We start from the raw sequence: 20,713 nt of genomic DNA on the forward strand, positions 1-20,713 counted from the left end.
AAATCCAACCAGTGACAGTAAAGCAATTCAGCCTTTGAAAAATTCAAAAATAAACACTGAATATCCTGGGCACTGGCACATATGCCAGAGTGACATAAAAGTTTCCAGATACTTTTTAAAACAGGATATTATTACACAGCAATTGCCTCTAGGAGGTAGAGAAGGGCGGGGCCTGGGTGGGGTGTAGTCAGAGTACTTTAGCTTTATCTTTAATGTGCTTTTGTTTGTTTCACAAAGAATATATTCATATTTCACTTGTGCAGTTTTTTTCAGTAGACACAGAGAAAAAAAGACTGAAAGCAAAAAATTATTGATTAATTCTAGATGATGGAATACAAGTGATTATTAGTTTCTTCCTTGGGTTTTATTAGATTTTTCAAAGTTCCCAAAGGAAAGGAATAATGAAGTATTTACTTTCACTACCACCATATCTATCATCATGGGAACCTTTTTGCTTTTCTCTATTTGTTTGTTCCTTTTCAGGTTGCTACAAGTACCAGGAGATAAAGAAAGATTTTTTTTTTTAAAGATTGGCACCTGAGCTAACAACTGTTGCCAATCTTCTTTTTCCTTTTTTTTTTTTCCTTTTCTGCTTTTTCTCCCCAAGTCCCCCCAGTACGTAGTTGTATATCTGAGTTGTGGTTCTTTATAGTTGTGGCATGTGGGATGCCACCTCAGCGTGGCCTAATGAGTGGTGCCATGTCCAGGCCCAGGATCCGAACTGGCGAAACCCCGGGCCACCAAAGCAGAGTGCGGGAACTTAACCACTGGGCCATGGGGCCGGCCCCAGATTTCTAAAGGCTAATTTCTCATTATCCTCTTACGGATCTTAACTAACCTCCAAGGCTAAGACTTGGCCTACGCAGCAGTACAATCCCTCTGTACGTTAAAATACTGAAAATTTCCACACCAGTAATACTTCTGCTTCCCTGAGGCCCCTCGGTGCCCTACCCCATTCTGCCCCTCACTACTATCCAGCACAGCAGGAGACCTCCAGAAGCCCACCCCAAGCTTATATGTAATGTCAGTTCTGACCCTACCATACCAGCTATTAGATATTTTACACATCCCTCCAGCAAATCTTTCCCTCAAATCTAGCACCAATATAAAAACATTGACAATTCTTATAATACCAGATTTTACTACCATTCTTTAATAATGTATAACCAAATATAAATCCTACTGCATAATCAGCAATACAAAGAATTCTGAGACGGCATATTCAAAACTCATGCTAACTTTTGCTTAGAGCAGAATACAGATAAACAGAAAATAATATAAACAAGTTATGTCAAATTGAGAACCAATCACTACAAAATTTCTTCCTATAAAAGAAACTGGTTTCCACACATCCTTTTAACATAAATGTATAAGCCCCACAGTACAAGTGTTTCCATTTGGTTTTCAGCCAATATTAAATAAGCATTATAAATTATAACTTTTATCATAACTATATCACAATTGTGAATTGTTGGATTTGTCTCTTAGGCCTGAAAATATAATGCATCATAGATAAAATGTAACTAAGTGATATTTAAAGATCTACTGACTCTCTACAATTTTATAGTTCTCTAAAAGTATTTCTAAAATATTATTTAAATATTCCAATAATTAGAATCTTACCTCAGCTCTTTTCAGCATTTCCCATTTATTCAATATTTTCATGGCAAATACCTTATCTGCATTTTTTAGTTTCACCACAGCAACCTAGAAAAGGAAATACAACTTTTAAAATATGGCAAATGATATTTTTTACAGTCATCCATTTTCCTTTTTCCTCTCTGTAAAAAAATAAATACCAAAATTATCAATGATTTCCATGCAGTTCAAATTCTAAGATCCTAAATCAAATAATACTGTCAGTTGAAAAAGTTACATTAGTAAACATGTGCCAAACAAATGTATTTCTGAACATTTATCGGTTGGTAATTATATACTATATTCTCCTTTTCAAGTTTTCTGCCCTAGAATTTAAACTCATCTACTGTCACTAAGAAATTGATCAAAATGTACAACATAAAATAACTAGAGCTTATTAAATAACGCATGCCAAATTCCAACATGATGCTACAGGGAATACCAGCTGCCAAAACAAATATGTTTCGTGGGGATCAAACAATATGAAATAAACTGAATGTGATATTTTTCACACCACATAGTCCTACACACAATACCACAACCCCCAACACATCCATACGCGCGTGCACACACACACACACACACACACACACCTCCCTAAAGATCATTTAAGGCTAACAGCTCTACAAACTGTTGACTTTACACACTCCTTTCCAACAAAAAAAAGAACAGATATTTCTGTATTTTAGTTATGGATCAAAAACCTGTCAAACACAAATAAATAAGCCCCCATTCTCACCCTCAACAAACTGATTACATTCCTGTTTCTATTTTTCTCTCCAGTTTGACTAAATAATCTCTAAAAACCCTTCCAGCTTCTTGGGGATGCTATAGGACTGAGATCGAACTACAGAAGAGGAGATAACAGGTTCAGTGAGGATGTTTCCATTACCGGGGGCTGAGGAAGGGGAAGACAAACACTACCCTATTACTCAGGAGAGAAAAAAGTACATACAGCATATCTTCAAACAGTCCAGAGAGATATTTTCAAGGATAGAGAATAGGTTTAAATTCAAGTGTCATAATTTTTAAAATCTTAATCAAATGTATATATCAAGTGCATTTAAATAAATTTATATTTGGATCAGATTGCAATAAAAGTAATATAACCATATAATTAAAATCAGTGTATAATACTATATAAACTAGAACATTTCTTGGTAAGTGTCATAAATGGTTATAGGACTGTGATTACAGTATTTCATCAACTAAAATGGTCGGAAGAAAGAGGAAATATCTCAATTTCAAATACAATCACTTTAGTCTTTAGCTGCATCTGATCATATCTGGAGAAATGATGGGTCAGTTAAATTGCTCTCCTAGTGGGCTCGTGCTTAAATAAAAGAGTTTGTACAAGACATATAAACAACCTAAATGTCCACTGACAGATGAATGGATAAAGAAAATGTGGTGTGTGTATATGGATATATAATGGAATATTATTCATCTATAAAAAAGAAGGAGATCCCGCTTCTGCGACAACATGGATAAACCTGGAGGACATTATGCTAAGTGAAATAAGCCAGATACAGAAAGACAGTAAATGATCTCACTTATACAGGATCTAAAAAAGTCAGAATCAGAGAAACAGAGAGTAGAACGGTGGTTGCCAGGGACTGGGGAGTGGGAGAAACGGGGAGATGTTGGTCAAAGGGGACAAACTTCCAGTTACAAGATAAGTAAGTTCCAAGGATCTAATGTGCAGCATGCTGACGATAGTTAATGATATTGTATTATATACCTGAATGTTGCTGAGAGTAGATCTTAGATGTTCTCACCACAAAAAATAAACCACGAAAACAGGTAATTACATGAGGTGACGGAGGTGTTAACCTTACTGTGGTAATTATTTTGTAATATATACACATATCAAATCATCACTTTGTACACCTTAAACTTACACAATGTTATATGTCAATTATATCTCAACAAAGCTGGGGAAAAAATAAACGGGGCTATAATTAAGAGCAAGGAAAAACTTGAGACACTAAGACCTCTGAAAGGCTAAAAACACAAATTTAGCTACTCTGTAGACTCAAATTATATGTTGCATAATTTGGAGTGCAAATGGAGGGAAGGACAGGAGCACTGAGCCAGATATGCCTACGTTTAGGACAGGGAAGACACACAGAAGGCTACCACTTAAGCCCTCTCTTATTATGACTTAGGGAAGAATGGCTGAAAGACTCTAACACTGACATCTTCCCTCCCTCAGGTCATGATGTGAGAAATCCTAGCGCTGCGTGATTCACCAATTTTCTATGCGTATGCATATATAAGTCTGTGATGATTTACAGTAGTAGTAGTGATAGCAGTATCTACCAACACATAGGGAGTGTGTTCTAAATGCCGGGCACTCTACTAAGAGTTTTATGCAGATCTACAATCCCTTACCTGAAATTCTAAAAGCCAGAAGATTTTTACAACTCATTTGGCAGCATGTACTGACATGAGGCTAATTATAGTTTTCTAGTTTTTTAATCTCACTTAATGTAGACAAACACGCTTTGCTGCAGAAACACTAATGCCTTTGCTTATGAGGTGCTGCTGCAAATGCCAACAGGAGTGCTATATAAAATAGAGTATACGCACTAAACTATCTTTCTAAAAGCCAAAAAATCCTGGAACCAAAACCACCTCTGGATGATGGAGCTGTGCAGCAGCAATAATCTAGCATTTACTGAACCCTCCGACACTGAGCTAGCATTTTATTGGCTATTCAGGGTGCCGACAACAGCATGGACTCTGCAGCCAGACCTCTTGGGTTTGAACCCTGGCTCTGTCATTAGCTGTATAACTCTGGGACAACAACCTTTCAAAGTTTCAGTGTTCTCATCGATTTAACAGAGTTAATAACAGTACTTACCTTATATAATTGTAGTAAAGATTAAAACGATTAATACAAGTATAAAGTGCTTACAACAGGGTCTGGCACTTAGTAAGAGTTCAGCAGGCGGTAGCTGTTACTGCGTCAGGCCTTGTGTGAAGCACGAGTCCAGTCTCTAAACTGGCGCTTGCTCTCCCACTAACACGTGGCTGACATTATACATCCCCGTTTCTTCAAGTTCTTTAACTATGAAATAAGCAACTTTGATCTCTTCAACTTCTAACTTCCTATAATGGTATACTCATGACACATACATATACATAGAAATATCACTAGAAATATCCTCAATTGAAAATACATACAAATAAAAACTAAGCCACAATATTTACCACAGTGTTGTTTCCAGAAGTAAAATATTGGAAATAAGCATTCTGAAAGATGAAATTGACTAAATATATCATAAAATGACAGAAGATTATTCATATTCTCAAAAACGCTGCTAAAGAATACTATTTAATAGGGAAACGTTCACAATAAACTGTTTAAAAGAAATTTACTAAAGTTCGAATGCTGATTATTTTTCTATATATACACATAAAATATATACCTATAAATTTCTATGCCATATGTATACTGAGAAAGACAGGTACCAAAATATTACAAAATCAGGTATTTCTAGGTATACAATTTCTATTTACCATTCTACATTTTCTGTACAGAATATGCAGAATTTCAAGCATTGAATGGGATAGTGTGGAATACCACACCTCATCTTGGTCATGAAATGACCACTAATTACTGAGGTATTGTAATGTGGCTGAAAAGGGCCAAAATGAGACCCATTCTACACATTTCTGTGGTAACCAGGAATGCCACGCTGCTGCAGGATGAAAAACATTCTCAAAGCTCTCTTATAACAGTTTCATGAGCTGACTAGAAACTTCTAGAATGAGGTGGGATGTGGTGAAATAAAGAGTGTCAGTTTAGGAAATATTCTTGAATTATCAACTTGATGACATGATGGAGACAAGAATATGAAGCTGGTGAAGTGATAAAATATAAAATTGATCTTGCTTTTCTCCTTTACCACTACAGATCATTTTTATGTTCATTTCAGTAGAAGAAAACTAGAAAAAAGAGGATTCTCCTAGAACTCTCACTTCAGGTTCTATATTTTTCAAGAACCCTGGCAAATTGACATATAAGAGGGTAGTATGTTAAAATGTTCTTCTTACTTAATTTGATCAAAATGAAAAGTACATTTAGTGTTGACTGGAAGATTATAAGTTTAACACAGAACAAAGATATATTTTAAAAACACCAAATGTAGAGATGTCTTTAAAGACTTCACATTAAAAGCATTATGGTATTAGAAAAACTGCAAACACTACAGAAAAAATCAGGAGGTGACAAATGTAAAGGAATGAGCTCTTAAACACAATTTAAGCATCATCACTTATAGCTACAACATACAACTTAGGAAGGATCACACCAGATTGAATAGAATTTCAATATCCAAGAACACGTAGTTCTGCAAATCTAGTCTATATTCAATACATCCAGAATTCACCATTCCTCTTCTGGTCTACATCATTCCCACCTACCATTATATCCTGCCTAGCTTGTCCCACCCAGCCTCTCTGTGTCCTCACTCCCCACAGTCCATTCTCAACACAGCAACCAGAGTGATCCTGTTTAAACATAGCTCTGATCATGACACTACTCTACTCCAAAACTTCCAACAGTTTCCAATCTCTCTCCAAGTAACAGTCAAAATCCTTACTGTAACTTATATGGGTAACGTATTCTGGTCCTCCAACCTCCCAGGTCTCCTGCTAGTCCCCTCCTCGCTCACTCTGCTCCAGACATACTGGTCACCTGGTTCAACCCAACTCAGGACCTCTGCACTTGCTGTTCCCCAGGTCTTGAATAGTCTCCCCTATGTGGCCACATGGTTTGCTCTCTCCCTCCCTCACTGAAATGGCATTCTGCCCTTTCACACTTCATATCCCTTTTCTTTGCTTCCTTTTCCCCTTAGCTCTTATTATTTAACAAACTATATACTCGATTTATGTACTTTGTTTATTGTTTGCCTCACTTACTAAAATATGAGGGCAGAGACTATTTTTTCTCATTTGTTCACTATATGCCCAGTGCTTGGGAATCAATAGGTACTCAGTGGATATTTGTGGAATAAATGATGAATGATTTGTAATCTATATGAGTGTATATACATAGAAAGATCTAAAGCATCAACACTCTCAACTTTAAGTACACTTCTAAACTGATACTGAAACTCAAACAAAAACAAGGCATTATGATCAATGAAATACAATCATGTATATTAAGATTTATTAAGCGTATATCAGATTATTCCAGCTCATGTCGCTCTCTTAACAATATATACAGCCTAAAGTCTTGACTTCACAGTTTAGCCTTCATTATCTTTTGTCTGCTGTTTATTGCTTTTGTCTCCTTTTTATCTCCTCTGTATAATGTCTACCATCATTTATTATTAACAATAATAAGATAAAAACAACTTTATTTATAGAAAGCTTACTATGTGCCTGGCACTGGGCTAAGCACATTACACATATCACCTTATTTAATTCTTATGCCACTTAAAGTGGGTTGTACAGTGCTCACTATCTGACTACAGAGCTGGCGTTCTTGACTACTAAGTACTGAATAGTCCTAAAGAGATCTTCCCATTCATCATGCCTCTAAGCTTGATACCTATGGACATGTTAATGATGATCATTGTTAATATGTATGGAAATCACTGTAATTGCTTTTTATAAACTGTTCTGTTAGTGATCAGTTTACGTTCAAAATAATGAAAAAATACTAAATCTCTTTAACAAGCAAACTAAAACACTACAAAGAGTTTACTAAACGGCTAGAGGTAGCCTCTCTATGCAGACACAATTTATATATACAGTAGTGACAGTCAAAATATTTAAAAATTGGTACAGCATGGGCATCGGCCAATCAGAACAGACACTGGCTATAAAGACACAGGATGCCCACACCAGTGTGCCCCTATAGACTGAGGACTAGCCCTGCAAAGGAGCATCATGCAGTACAACTTCACACTTCTATCTCCCTTGAATCCCAGGACAGCCAGGGGACAAGAGTTTTTAAGGAAGAATGAATGGCTAAAAATAATTCTCCTTTCAGACCCTAGGGCTAGGTTATGCAGACACATAAGGGCCTAGTTATAGTAATTAGAGGAAGCAAGCTAATTAAAAGCTTTTGACACCTGAAGCAGGGGTAGCAGGCCAAAGCAGCAAGCTTTCACAACAAGCTCTGAAGCCCAGAAGCCTTGAAGCTGCCGGAGCAAGGCTGGAGCAGGCAGAAGCGGTGAGCCACCAGGAAACTGTGGACAGGCAACACCCAGGGCGTAAGTTAAAGGTTTTCCTGAAAGCAAAAAGGAAAACCCAGCGTTAAGTTAAGCAGTAACTGACAACAATTGAGTCGTAGAGAGAAGGTTCTTAACTCGTAGAGCTGTTGATTTTCAATTATATCTTGCTCCTTTATTGTTTCCCATGATTTATGCAATTCTTATAGGAGTTCCATAAATTGTGCTTTTATTTTCATAGTGTTATTTTTTTAAGTAAAAGCATATTTGATAGAAATGCTGCTATCATCAGTGCCAGAGGTGAGCCTATCTACTGGGTCTATATACCTATTTACAAATTCCTCATAGAAGACAAAATGCCTTGGAGGAAACAGTGATCTCTTTAGGGTTGTCTTTGCATTTCAAAATCTGTTAGTTGATAAACACTACAGGGTATGTGAAGCCACCAGAGATATTTTAACCAAGAATGAATAATTAAGCAGCAAGAGCTCATAATCCAGCCAATATTACTTTTCTATACAAAATTCACTCTGTCTTAAAATAATAAATTATCTGCAATGTTTGCTGCTTTTATTTTACATACTTTAATCAATACACATAAAGAGCAAGAATAGACCACAAAAGAAACACAGGCAAAAAAAGACACCTTCTCACACTAATCCACAAATATTATCAGTCAAGCATTAAGCACCCTGAGTTGACTCTTGAGGTCTAAATCGCAGGGACCTGTGACCAGGCAGGACTTATTCCCGGTCTGCTGCAGCCCACTCCCCAGCCCTGCACCCCATTCTCCAATTCTTCCAAGCATTAAGACTGTAGAGCAAATATCGCTGGCCTTAACTGTCTGCCCACTCAATCCTAAGGAGGAACTTACAAGTCATTCTCCAGTGCCCTATCCTTTTATTCAGTCCCTTTTACGAAAAAAAAAAAATTACTCTTTAAGTATTTTTATAATTACTTCCCTTTTTTCCATAGCTCACTCTCAGCCGAGTTCTAAAATCCAACCGCAGTCCCACCATTAATTCTTTGTCCTTTACCAATCTTCTAAATACCCCATGCCACCCTGCCACCACCATCTATGCCACCTCTGTCCTATCCACCCACAATTGATGACCTGTTAGCCAGTTCACAAAAATAGATCCCTCACATTCCCTCATACCATCTTTTAATGTTTCTAAATTTCTACTTATCTTTACTTCTTTTCCTTCAGAATCCAAGGAAGAAGTGCCCTCACCACTTTCAAGGCTAACAGTATCATTTGAGATCTTGATCCTCGAGCCTACCCTTCCTTCCCTTCTTGCCCTTGTTCCATTAAAGGTTTGTTTCTGGACTTCAAGCCCCCTTTCTTCTGGCTCATGAATATCAGTTGATAAACTTTTCCAAGACCATCTCCCATCCAAAACGAAAAACTTTACTGCCATCCTACCTTACCCTCAAGGAACTGATAATACGTCCCTTTTCCAAAAGGCATCATTTCTCCAGACAGCACATTTTTAAGAGGAAAATATGCTTGTTTTTTCCACTTGCTCATCATTTAGTTGCTTCTCCATCTCTTTCAATCACCTATTTCAATCTACTGGACTCCCTCATTCTACTGGACTGAAATTATTCTCTCAAAGATCAATAATGACCTTCCAATTTCCAAATAAAATATATTGTTCTCAATTATCATCGCTTGGACCTGTCTTTATTACTGGACATTGCTGACAATCAATATACTTCCCTACCTTTTTTTTTCTGTAACCTGTTAAATGTTGTTCCCCAAGGATCCCTACTCCACCTTTTTTATACCTCCTCTTCTTCCTGATTTGTATTATCTATTCCAAATGCCCCAATTAACACCTAAATGCTGATGACTTCTAAATAATTATTTCCTAATATCTAGACCCATACTATTAGTTGCCTAATAGTCGTCTCTCTACAATGTTCAGCAAATATCTCAAATGTAACAAGTCAAAAATCTGTATACCCAGCACATTTACTCAAGTTGCATACCTCAAGCATCCATGACTTATACCTTTGTCATTTCTTTCCAATCTGTCTCTCCCACCACCACTAACCTAGTCCAAGTCCTCATTATTTCATCTGAAAAATGATAACAAACTCCTTTTTAACCACCTTACTATATGCTAGACATTACATTAACTGCTGAGAATACAAAGATGAATAAAAGAGTCCTTGCCCTCAAAAATCTCACAGTCCAGTGTGGGAAAGAGACCTAAACAGATAATTACAGTACAACATGGAAAGGAAAGGTAAAAAACAAGGTCCCATAAAAAGCACAGAAGAGAGATTCCTGACTCAGAAGTTGGGAGTGGGGGAGGGAGGAGTATAATATTTGAATACATGTGTTAAAGCTTCTCGGAAGAGGTGACTGACACCTGAGTCTGACACAAAAAACTGCAGAAAAAGGGGACTACAGGGGTTTGATTGGACAGAGGAGATGTTTTGGGAAGTGGGGACGGCACGAGCAAAGCAGAGAAGAAAGAAATATCTGTGTTGGAGAGAGGGGTTAAGATGTTCAGGGACAATAAGCAGTGTTCTTTCCTAGGAAAGGATTTGCTCCCAGCAGGAGGAGCAAGAAAGGAGGCTGAAGGATCCAAATAATGGAAGCACTTGCAGGCCATGTTAACTCAACCAGCACCTTAAAAGGCAGATAACAGGCAACCATTCTTCATAGTCGGTTTTAGCTAGATCACTTTAATAGCTCTGCAGGGAATGGTTCTGAGGCAGGGAAAGAAATAAGAAGGTTACAGCAATGTTGAGGTGAAAGATACTGAGGAGAAATTCAAGAAATACCGAGGATATAAAAGTAGGTGACTGATCAGATGTGGGGGCCAGAGAGCAAGAAATCCAGGATCTCCCTGCGTCTGGCCTCTTCTCTATCCAATCCTTCCTCCACACTATCATTAATATTACCTTTTCAAGAGAACTGTGATTACATCACCACTCTGCTTACTAACATTTGAGAGGACTCCCACTCCTCTAGAATAAAGTTCCTTACTAGCATAGCAGACCAAGTCCTTCACTGCTTTGCTCAAGTGACATTTCAATCCTCATCCTTCACCCCCAAGAACAAAAACCCTATATTCCAGTCAGTCACAAGATCACTAACTGCTCACTGAATAAAAAGAAATGCACTTAAAAGAAAAAACTCTTTATTCTAACGGAATATAATTATTAATGGAAAGTTTCAAACTTAAAGTATAAAAAAATAGAAATCCACAGATAACATTATTTCATAGAGAAAAGAAAACCAATCTGAAATCATATAACTTTGTCCATATCCTTTCAACCAGCAAGATCAGGTTCTGGAAATTTATTCTAAAATAAACAATTTAGGGGCCGGCCCTGTCGCCAAGTGGTTAAGTTCCTGCGCTCCACTTCGGCAGCCCAGGGTTTTGCCGGTTCGGATCCTGGGCGCAGACATGGCACCGCTCATCAGGCCACGTTGAGGTGGCGTCCCACATGCCACAACTAGAGGGACCTACAACTAGAATATACAACTATATACCGGGGGGGTTGGGGAGAAAAAAAGCAGGAAAAAAAAAAAAGGAGATTGGTTGGGGCTGGCCCTGTGGCCGAGAGGTTGGGTTCGCGCGCTCCGCTGCAGGCAGCCCAGTGTTTCATTGGTTTGAATCCTGGGCGCAGACATGGCACTGCTCATCAAACCACGCTGAGGCAGCGACCCACATACCACAAGTAGAAGACCCACAATGAAGAATATACAACTATGTACCGGGAGGTCTTTGGGGAGAAAAAGGAAAAAATAAAATCTTAAAAAAAAAAAAAGGAGATTGAGTTGTTAGCTCAGGTGCCAATCTTTAAGAAAAAATAAATAAAAAATAAAATTAAATAAAAATAAATGATTTAGAAAATAATGTGAAATGCAGTGAAAGCATTATGTATAAAAGGGTTTTAGAGAGCATTATTTATAACATAGAAAAAACAGAACAACATAAATATTTCATTCATTCATCCTACAAATATGCCTTGAGCACCTATTATGTACTAGATACTACTGTAGGTGCTGGGGAATTGCAGTGAAGTGAGAGGAAAAAGATCCTATATTCATGGAGCGAACATTCTAGCTAAGGTTATAGTTAAGTAAACTATACAACATCCACATAACGGACTTTTATGGAGCCTTTAGAAATCAGTTTTACAAAGAATTATTTCAACACGTGTGAAAAAGACAAAATATTTGGTAAGAAAAGCTAGTTAGATATTAATGTTTAAAACTATCCCAATTTTATTACCTATGAATAGAAATAAAATTGGAAAGATATGCCCCAAAATTATAGAAGAAGATCTCACTGCTCTGTACCTTCCCTCTTGCTGATTAGCCTGTGACCCTAATCAAGGGCACAGAGCATGTTTGGATTACGGTACACGATTAATAAGTATTATTTTCATTACCCAAGAAAAAGAAGCATGAAATAAAAAACTTTCATTTTTCTGTTTTTAATCTCTAATAAGGAAAATTATTATATTTACAAGCACTGTACTACATACTGAGTATATTGAACAAAGAAGTTCAATCCTTGCCTTCATTTATAGTCTATTGATGAAGACAAAAATTAAACACAGAAACAAGGAATTTAATAGTTAAAAGTGTAAGTGCTGGGAAGAAGTTGTGGAGCAGATCTCCCCTTCCCCATCAGAAAGATGAAAGCAGCTTACATCTTTACTCCTATTTTAGAAACACATTCATCCACTGATTTCATTCTCCTATTCAGTTGTTTTATTGATTTCATTCTGCCATTCTTTCACTGATTTCCAAATATGAAATGACTTTAAAGAAGTAATATATAATGACGAAATACATTTTGTTAGGGAGGACCTCTGCTTTCTCTGAAAACACAATATCTGTTAATATTGGCCTTAAATATAATGCACTAGTCATTTCAAAGTACCTGGAGGAACTTTATCAAACAAAGACAAGTGCTTGGACAAATTCACTCTGTTCTACCTCCCTTTTCTGTAAAATGTATCCTGCTATCTTTTTCTTCCTAAAATTCAAGTTAGGAGTGAACAGAAATACTCTACCTCAAAAGCAAGAAAGGCTCAGGCCAGCCCCGAGGGGTGGCCAAGGGGTTAAGTTTGCACGCTCCACTTCGGTCGTCCAGGATTTGCCAGTTCGGATACTAGGTGTGGACACACCACTCATCAAGCCATGCTGTGGTGGCATCCCACACAGAAGAACTAGAATGACCTACAACTAGGATATACAACTATGTACTGGGGCTTTAGGGAGGGGGGAAAAGCAAGAAAGGCATTATCCTCTCTCTTAGAGTCAAGAGGTAAGTGTTGAAAAACAAAGATAACTCCACTTCTGTCCATACGGTGAACTCAAACAGATTAAGTTCACTCAAGTCTTGTCCTCTAGCAATTGGCCTGGAAGCCCATATCTTAACATCGCTCTTTGCGATGTGTATGTTAATACACAAACTTTGAGTCTACTTTGTGAGGAACCAAGGTTTACATTTGGGAAAAGGTAGGTGGAAATCTCCAGTTTGACTCCAAGTTCATGTCTTCATCCCTTTAAACAGGGGATCCTGATTAACTCTGAACCTGATCTGGTTCCAACATACTAGCTAAAACCCAGAGGCAAAGAGAAGAGAGTAACTGGAACCTCACTCCTTGTATGGATCTAATTATCTTATAGCCTAGAAATCAAAAGTATCAAAAACATCTAGGATCTAGAGTACAGAGACCAAAGACATTCATGAATGATATGTAGAGGCAGGAACAGAGAAGATTTGGGGTCCTCAAAGGATGGAAACACTTAAGTAGTATAAAGAACCTCAGCTGTGAAGACCAGCCAAGAAGCACTCAATTAGAGAAATAAGAGCCAGGAACACTGACTTTTGTTGACGTTTTCTTTTTAAGTTAGTATTTAGAGATTGTTTTGAGAGAGTAAACTAGGAGCCCTCATTTACTTCCCTCCCACCATCAATCTCATGAAGTGACAGAAAATGTAAGTTTTTTAAAGGAATAAAACCATAATAACATTGGAAAATAAGATGACTAATATCAGCTGATCAGATATTTTAAAGAATTCCCGGAATCTGGGTGAATAAAATGGGGTTAGATAGAGAAACAAGAATGGAGAAAGGACAGCCTGAACTACACTTCAGAAAAAAATTTAATGCACAGGTAAAAACAATTATATAGAGATAAAGCTCAAAATCAATGAACTCAAGGAGTAAGCAGAGGTCAAAAGTAAATTGTCAGTGTACATTCTGTCAAAACTGGATTTAGTGAAGCCATTTTTAAATGGTGTCAGAGCTGCCTTTCCAGAGAAACTGCCTTGAGGTCTTGAACCTTGGATGGGGCCAAGTCTTTGGTCTGGGACCAAACAGCAATTGTTTTATGAGCAATTGTTTGAGAAGTCATCAGGAAAATGGACATCCCAATCACAAAGATTGATGATTGTGGACTTTCTGAAGATAGAATCGTCAATCAATGTTTAGCCAAGACCAGCTTCTGCCTCCAACTCCAATGAAAATTCTTTGTAATTCTTTGTAATCTTAAAATTCTTTGTAAGACCTTGACTTTTACACCCTAGTGAGACACTATTTGGGTTTCTACCTGAATCTGTGCTCCCCAAACTGCAATTCTGTGATTCCCAAATAAACACTTTACCTCTTAAACAGGTTTCTGATTTTTATAGGCTGATATAAGGTGTCAGAAGTAGGATCTAAAATGATTTCACTGTCATGGACCAGCATCCCCTGGAACCAAATACGATACCTACAGAAGCCCCTTGTGCTCACTGTTTCCACGGAAAACCACCTCCTCTGACTGTGAGTCCTCTCAGGCTCTGACCTCCCTGATTTTCATTGAGGTGATTGCCTTTCTTTGAGATGCAGGGGAGAACAGCCCAATTTGGGGTTGATCAACCAGGAGACAAGTGTCTCAAAACCAGCTCACGGCTACTGCCATCTAAAAAGGTTCCCTGTTTGGGCCAGCCTACGGTAGCTCATAGCTATTGCTGTCTGGAAGGGTTTCCCTATTTGAGCCAGCTCAACGCAGCTGATGGCTGTTGCCATTTGGAAGGGTTTATTCCCTCTGATGAGTACTCACATTCCATCTTTGTGTCATTTGTCCAAACAGCTGAGCCACTGGGTCAGAAACACAGGTAACAACCTGGAGCTTGCAACTGCTTTCTGTTTGTCTCTTTGTTTGGTGTGCTTTAACACTGGAATCTCATCTTCTAAAAGTTTCCAAGAAGTTCCCTCAGGAACTTCAGCTGGGTTTATGTTTAAGAACTACAGTCCTTCCTCTTGTAAATTTTTGTCCCAGTAGACCAATAATACAAAAGATGATTTAAAATTACAGTGGCCACTTTGGGGCTCCTTTGAACTCCCAAAACTTGTCTTTTTGCACACTAGATTTGAGAACCATCTGAGAACACACACATTGAATACAATCTTTAATTTCTAAAGAATCAAGTGCACAACCTTCAAGCACACCTGCTTAAAAACTATGATTCAGAAAGCTGTAAATATTCACAAAAACGGAAAATCTTACTAAGCTTGTTTCGTGTTCTGAGAGCTTAGCTTGGTAACCATCAGGTTAGGGGCCCAAAATATGCCTGGACAGAAATATGGGTTGCACCCCATTTGCAGCTACTGTCCTACCAAACTGCTGTCAGCCCTCAGGGAAATAACAATGGCCATTAGAAGGAACATTCCAATTAGATCATTGGATCTAATTCAAAGATCATTTAAGAAGTGCACTTAAAAGCAAAGGCTTCAAAATTCCAAAATAGCCTTATTGAAAGTTGTGTTGCAAAAAGCTAATGAAAAATTAAAGATATGAGATACCTAAGAAAAAAGACTATACAACCATAAACAAAAGTCCATTAAGTTAATGGCTTTAGAGACACCCTGATATCCAGCCTCAAAGGAGGGCCCCGTATGGACACCTCCCAGAGATAACAAGACTAAGAGATTTCCTGGTAAATTGCTAAGTTACTCCCTTAAACAACCAAGTGGAAACTAAAACTAAAAATTAATGGAGTTATTTGATACTCCCAGAAATATTTATTGTTTGTCCCAGCTGAAACTTGACAAGAGATTTCAAAGGATTTAATAACTTATGATCAGAAATTCAGCCAAACAGGAAAATTGGAATTTGGCCAAATTTCCTATTCTGAGCCTAATAGGAAAACTAAAGTAAAACTTTGTACCTAGAGGGAAAGAAACAAATTGAGGATAATGTAGTTAGACGGGTGAATACCTACAATGTCATTTAAGTTACATCTTACAAATCTTTGCAAAACTGAAAATGCAGCTCTAGAGGCAATTCAGTTTCCACTCATTCCTTTTCACCAACTCCAAAACCTCTAAAGGCTTCTAACCACTCCAGGAACTCTTATCTAGACCATCTCCAATTCCTAAGACTGAAAATAAAAAGACAAGACAGAGGGGAGCTTTTGGAGATGCAGATTGCTGTGGAAGCACCCTTGCCCAAAAAATCTAATTTAAGGAAAATTTGAAAACCAAGGCTATAAGATCTCTGTTTGTATCTGTGTGTTTACATGCATGTTCATATACATATGTTGTAAATATATGATATTTTTCTACCTCTGGATGGTATTATCACGACTAGTTTATAAGAGAGCTCTATTTAATTGGCTTTAAAAGAAATAAGTGCTATATAAATTGAGTATACTCTCAAAAATTTAACAAAAACTAACCCAAATGAATTTCAAGATCATATAATCTAGGAAAATATTAGGTACTAAAGCTAATTTAAATTTCTTGGATTAATTAAAATAGGCATGGCTTTAGAGTTATCAGCATTTATAAAAACCTTTGTTCTACCTAGGTTTACTAAAAGTCAAACAAGTTCATGTTGTCCCTGTTGCAAGATTTGGCAGCAAAAAATTGCTAACTGTCTAATGTCTCCTGAAGTTTTTGTAGGTAACCCATACATAATTACTGGTAACAAGTGAACTAAATAGATGTAAGTAAGATAAAAGGTTTTTTGGTGAACTTTTTAACAATAATTATGTGTTATGATATATGTATTTAAAATAACTTCAAGACCTTAGAGTTTTGTGAAATTATCTTAAATGATAGAAATTTATTGAGTATCTAGATCATTTCCAAATAAGATAAAATATTAGACACTAATTGCTAAGCATAGGTTTATCCACTTTTGGCTTCTTAGAAAAACTAAAAGATGTCAAGGTATATTAGTAAACATGTCTTGTGCCACAATGAAAAATTTATGCTATGAGAAAATGTATGTTTTCCAGAAGGCCCCCAGAACATTCCAAAGTTTCGTTAAACTAATTAGACTTATTTGGTATGTTTGCCCTTAAAAGAACTTGACAGTAAGGCTTTGCTCTGGCACTCTTGTTGCTCAAATGTGGCCTAAGACTCCTAAGGAAACGACTTTCCCTCCTACGTGGGTCACGACACATCAGAAACGAGCCTTCCTGGCAGCAAGGGATCAACCATGACATGACATAACAGAAATAAACCTTCCTGGAGACGAGGGATCAATGATACTTTTCCAATGGTTGGAAGCAATGCTTTCCAAAGGTTGATCAGTGACACTTTCAAAGAAAGATCTCAATAAAAGGAGGAAATGTCAAAATTTACTTCAGTGGAGCCATTTTAAAATGGAGTCAAAGCTGCCTTTCCAGAGAACCTGACTTGCTGTCTTGAATGTTGGACGGGGTCAAACCTTTGGACTGGGCCAAAGCAGCAACTGTTTTACAAGCAATTGTTTAAGAAGTCAGCAGGAAAACGGACATCCTGATCACAAAAACTGATGATTTGGGGCTCTATGAAGATAGAATCAATAGTCATCAACGTTTGGCCAAGACGAGCTTCTGCCTCCAACTCCAATAAAAACTCTGTAATACAACCTCCCTTCTTTGCCTTTAGAAGCCCCTGAGTCTTACTCCTGACAGGACACTATTTAGGTTTCTACCTGAATCTGTGCTCCACAAATGGCAATTCTTTGATCTCAAATAATTGCTTTACCTCTTGAACCGATTTTTAAAGGCTGACAACTCCAAATTTTATCATTTTTGCTAGAAGATATAATTGTATACTTTTAAGTATACAATAAAATAATAAATGAAAAGGAAACAATCAGAAACAAGGTAATTCAGTAAGGTAGCTGGTAACAAAAGTAGTATCAACTAGTATATATAAATAAATATCTTTCATATTTTCCAAGAAAAGGAAATATAACGGTAGAAAATATCCCAACAACAAGCAACAGAAGAAAAAATACCTAGTAATTAACATAACAAGAAACAAGCAAAAAGTTTATGAAAACTGCCCATCTTTCTTCTCTGAAATTACATATCATATTGTAATCCCAAAGAAAACTGGGCATCAAATCTCCTTTAATTAATATGTAAATTTAATTTTAACCCACTGAAAATAGCACTTTTTTATGTACACAGGTTGAGTCTAATGTTCATGTAGAAAAATAAACACTGCTATTTCTAGAGGTATGGAATATTAGATACCCTGAATGAGCTTCCCAAACATCATAAATGTGAGAAACTATTAAAACAAACTTTTAAACACACTTTAGAGCTGAGATGAAAGAAACTGGTATAGCATCAAAACTAAGTGCACCTATGAGACTTTATACCACTATGATAAAGAGAAGTCACCCAACAAAATAAACAAATACCTATTCAAAAACCAAGTGCATCTAAGAATACTAAAGGATGAGCAAGCTTAGCTGGCTTTCACCCTGAAGGTTTCTGCCAAACTCTGGAGATGGAATTTTTACTTTGATAGCTGTAAAGCAGGCAGGGACAGGAAATAAAGACTGGCAGCACCCAAAGGTAGATAACGTAACAGGGAGCCATAGATATAAAAAATAGCTCCTGAAACCAATTAAGTGGATTTACAATGGTCACAGGATATAAAGTCCATATACAAAAAAATCAGTTGCGTTTCTATACACTAGTAAGTGGTAAATGTTTCATGTGTACTAGACAAGAAATAAGCGGTCATCAGTTGTTGAGTATAGTCAATTAAGTTGAGTTTAAGAGCTGTTCACATCTTTTATTCCTTACTGATTTTTGTCTACTTGTTCTCTCAGCTATTAAAATGTGTTAAAATCTCCTACTATGAAATTGATATGTCTATCCTTTTAGTTCTGCCCATTTTTGCTCTATATACATAAAAGCTATTAATTAGGCAATACAAAGTTATAATGGATGTGGTATAATAAAAATAAATATTTGGCCTCTGTCCCTAGTTCCTGGGACACAGATGCTAAAACCTTGGAATCTGTGGAGTGACAAGATTGTCTTTTGTACGTTAATGAGATGACAGGTGGTTGGGGGCCCTAGATAGTCTCAGCATGGGGGCTGGCTGCCAGAAAGACTAAGCCATGATTAGAAGCTTGTAACTTTCAGCCCCATCCCAAACCCCCACGGAAGGGGAGAGAGGCCACAGATTGAGTTGTTAATGGCAAATGATTTCATCAATCATGGCTACGCAATGAAATCGCCACAGAAACCCCTAAATGAAGGGGTTCTGGGAGCTTCCAGGTTGCTGAACACATCAAGGCGCTGGGAGAGCAGTGTACTCAGAGCGGCAAGCTCCACACCCCTCCTCCCATACATTGCCCTATGCATCTTGTCCATTTGGCAGTTCCAGAGTTATATCTTTTATAATAAACCAGTAATACTAAGTAAAATTCCTGAGTTCTGAGAGTTCTTCTAACAAATTATTGAACTTGAGGAGGGAGTTGTGGGAACCCCTAATTTATAGTTGGTTGGTCAGAAGTACTGGTGGCCTGAAACTTGTGAATGGCATCTAAAGTAGGGGGAGTCTTATGGGACTGAGACCTTTAACTTTTGGGATCTCATGCTAACTCCAGGTAGATAGTGTTCAAATTGAATTGATTTGTTAGACTCTCAGTTGGTGTTCAGAGAGTTGGAGAAGGGTTGGTAAGAGAAAAAGGAAAACCACACATTTGGTGTCAGAAGTGTTGTGAGTAAAAACAGCTCAATGGGTATATGTATTTCCCTGACATATAAATCTGTTAGCATGTGACATTTCTTTCTTTATATGTGGTTAGATGGAGAAATATTTCTTCACCTAAGTCTACTTTGTGTGATTTTAGAATAGTCACATTGCTTTAATTTAGCGTTTGCATAGTATATGCATTTTCAACATTTGTAATTTTTCTACATTCTTATATTGAAGATGTATACTCAACATAGCAGATATTCCTGAATTTTCTTTCTTTAAGTGAACAATCTTTTTATTTTGCCTGGATTATTTACTCAGTTTATATTTTGTATAACTGCTTAAACACTTGGATGTATTATTTTGTTTATCCTATCTGCTCACTATTCTTTTTTATTTTCCATCATTTGATTTCCCACCCCATAGTTTATTAGTTATACACTATAACACTCTTAAGTAGCTATCCTAAAGATTACAACTTATAATATTGATTTATTAAATTAGTATTCTTACCACCTCCTAGACAGACAATAATTGGACCTCAGAACACATTAAATCCATACTCCCACCTCCCACTCAATGTTGTAGTCATGAAATCCAAGCCTACATATGTATACCCTACAAGGCATTATTGTTACTGTTTTACAGAGTCATCAAAAGACATGTACCCTTTCAGTGAGATTAAAAGACCTCTTTACTCTTTCTAAAGCTTTCTTTTGTACATTTCTGTGCTTCATCTAGGATCATTTTCCTTCTGCCTTAGATTGCCTTCAGTATTTCCTTTAGACTAAGTCTACTGATGACAGATTCTGTTTTCCATTGTCTAAAAACATCTTTATTTTGCCTTCATTTAAAAGTTTTATCGAAACATAATTCATATACTATAAAATTCATCCTTTTAAACTATATAGTTCACTG

The 20,713-nt window shown here is 37.0% G+C and overlaps 1 protein-coding gene across 13 annotated transcripts in view; it reads right to left on the bottom strand.

Moving 5' to 3' along the window:
• CDC42BPA (CDC42 binding protein kinase alpha) overlaps window positions 1–20,713 on the bottom strand; it is a 321,871-nt gene that overhangs the window by 211,441 nt on the left and 89,717 nt on the right. For 12 of the 13 annotated variants that reach the window (XM_070501689.1, XM_070501686.1, XM_070501687.1 and 9 more), the window contains exon 3: window positions 1,624–1,707. In XM_070501689.1, coding sequence (XP_070357790.1) covers window positions 1,624–1,707 — 84 coding nt within the window. Of the gene's footprint in view, window positions 1–1,623; window positions 1,708–7,727; window positions 7,886–20,713 lie in introns of all 13 variants that reach the window. The other variant, XM_070501688.1, reaches the window with a different exon arrangement.

This window comes from Equus asinus, chromosome 30 (genome assembly GCF_041296235.1).
Source record: "Equus asinus isolate D_3611 breed Donkey chromosome 30, EquAss-T2T_v2, whole genome shotgun sequence".
Taxonomy (NCBI): Eukaryota; Metazoa; Chordata; class Mammalia; order Perissodactyla; family Equidae; genus Equus; species Equus asinus.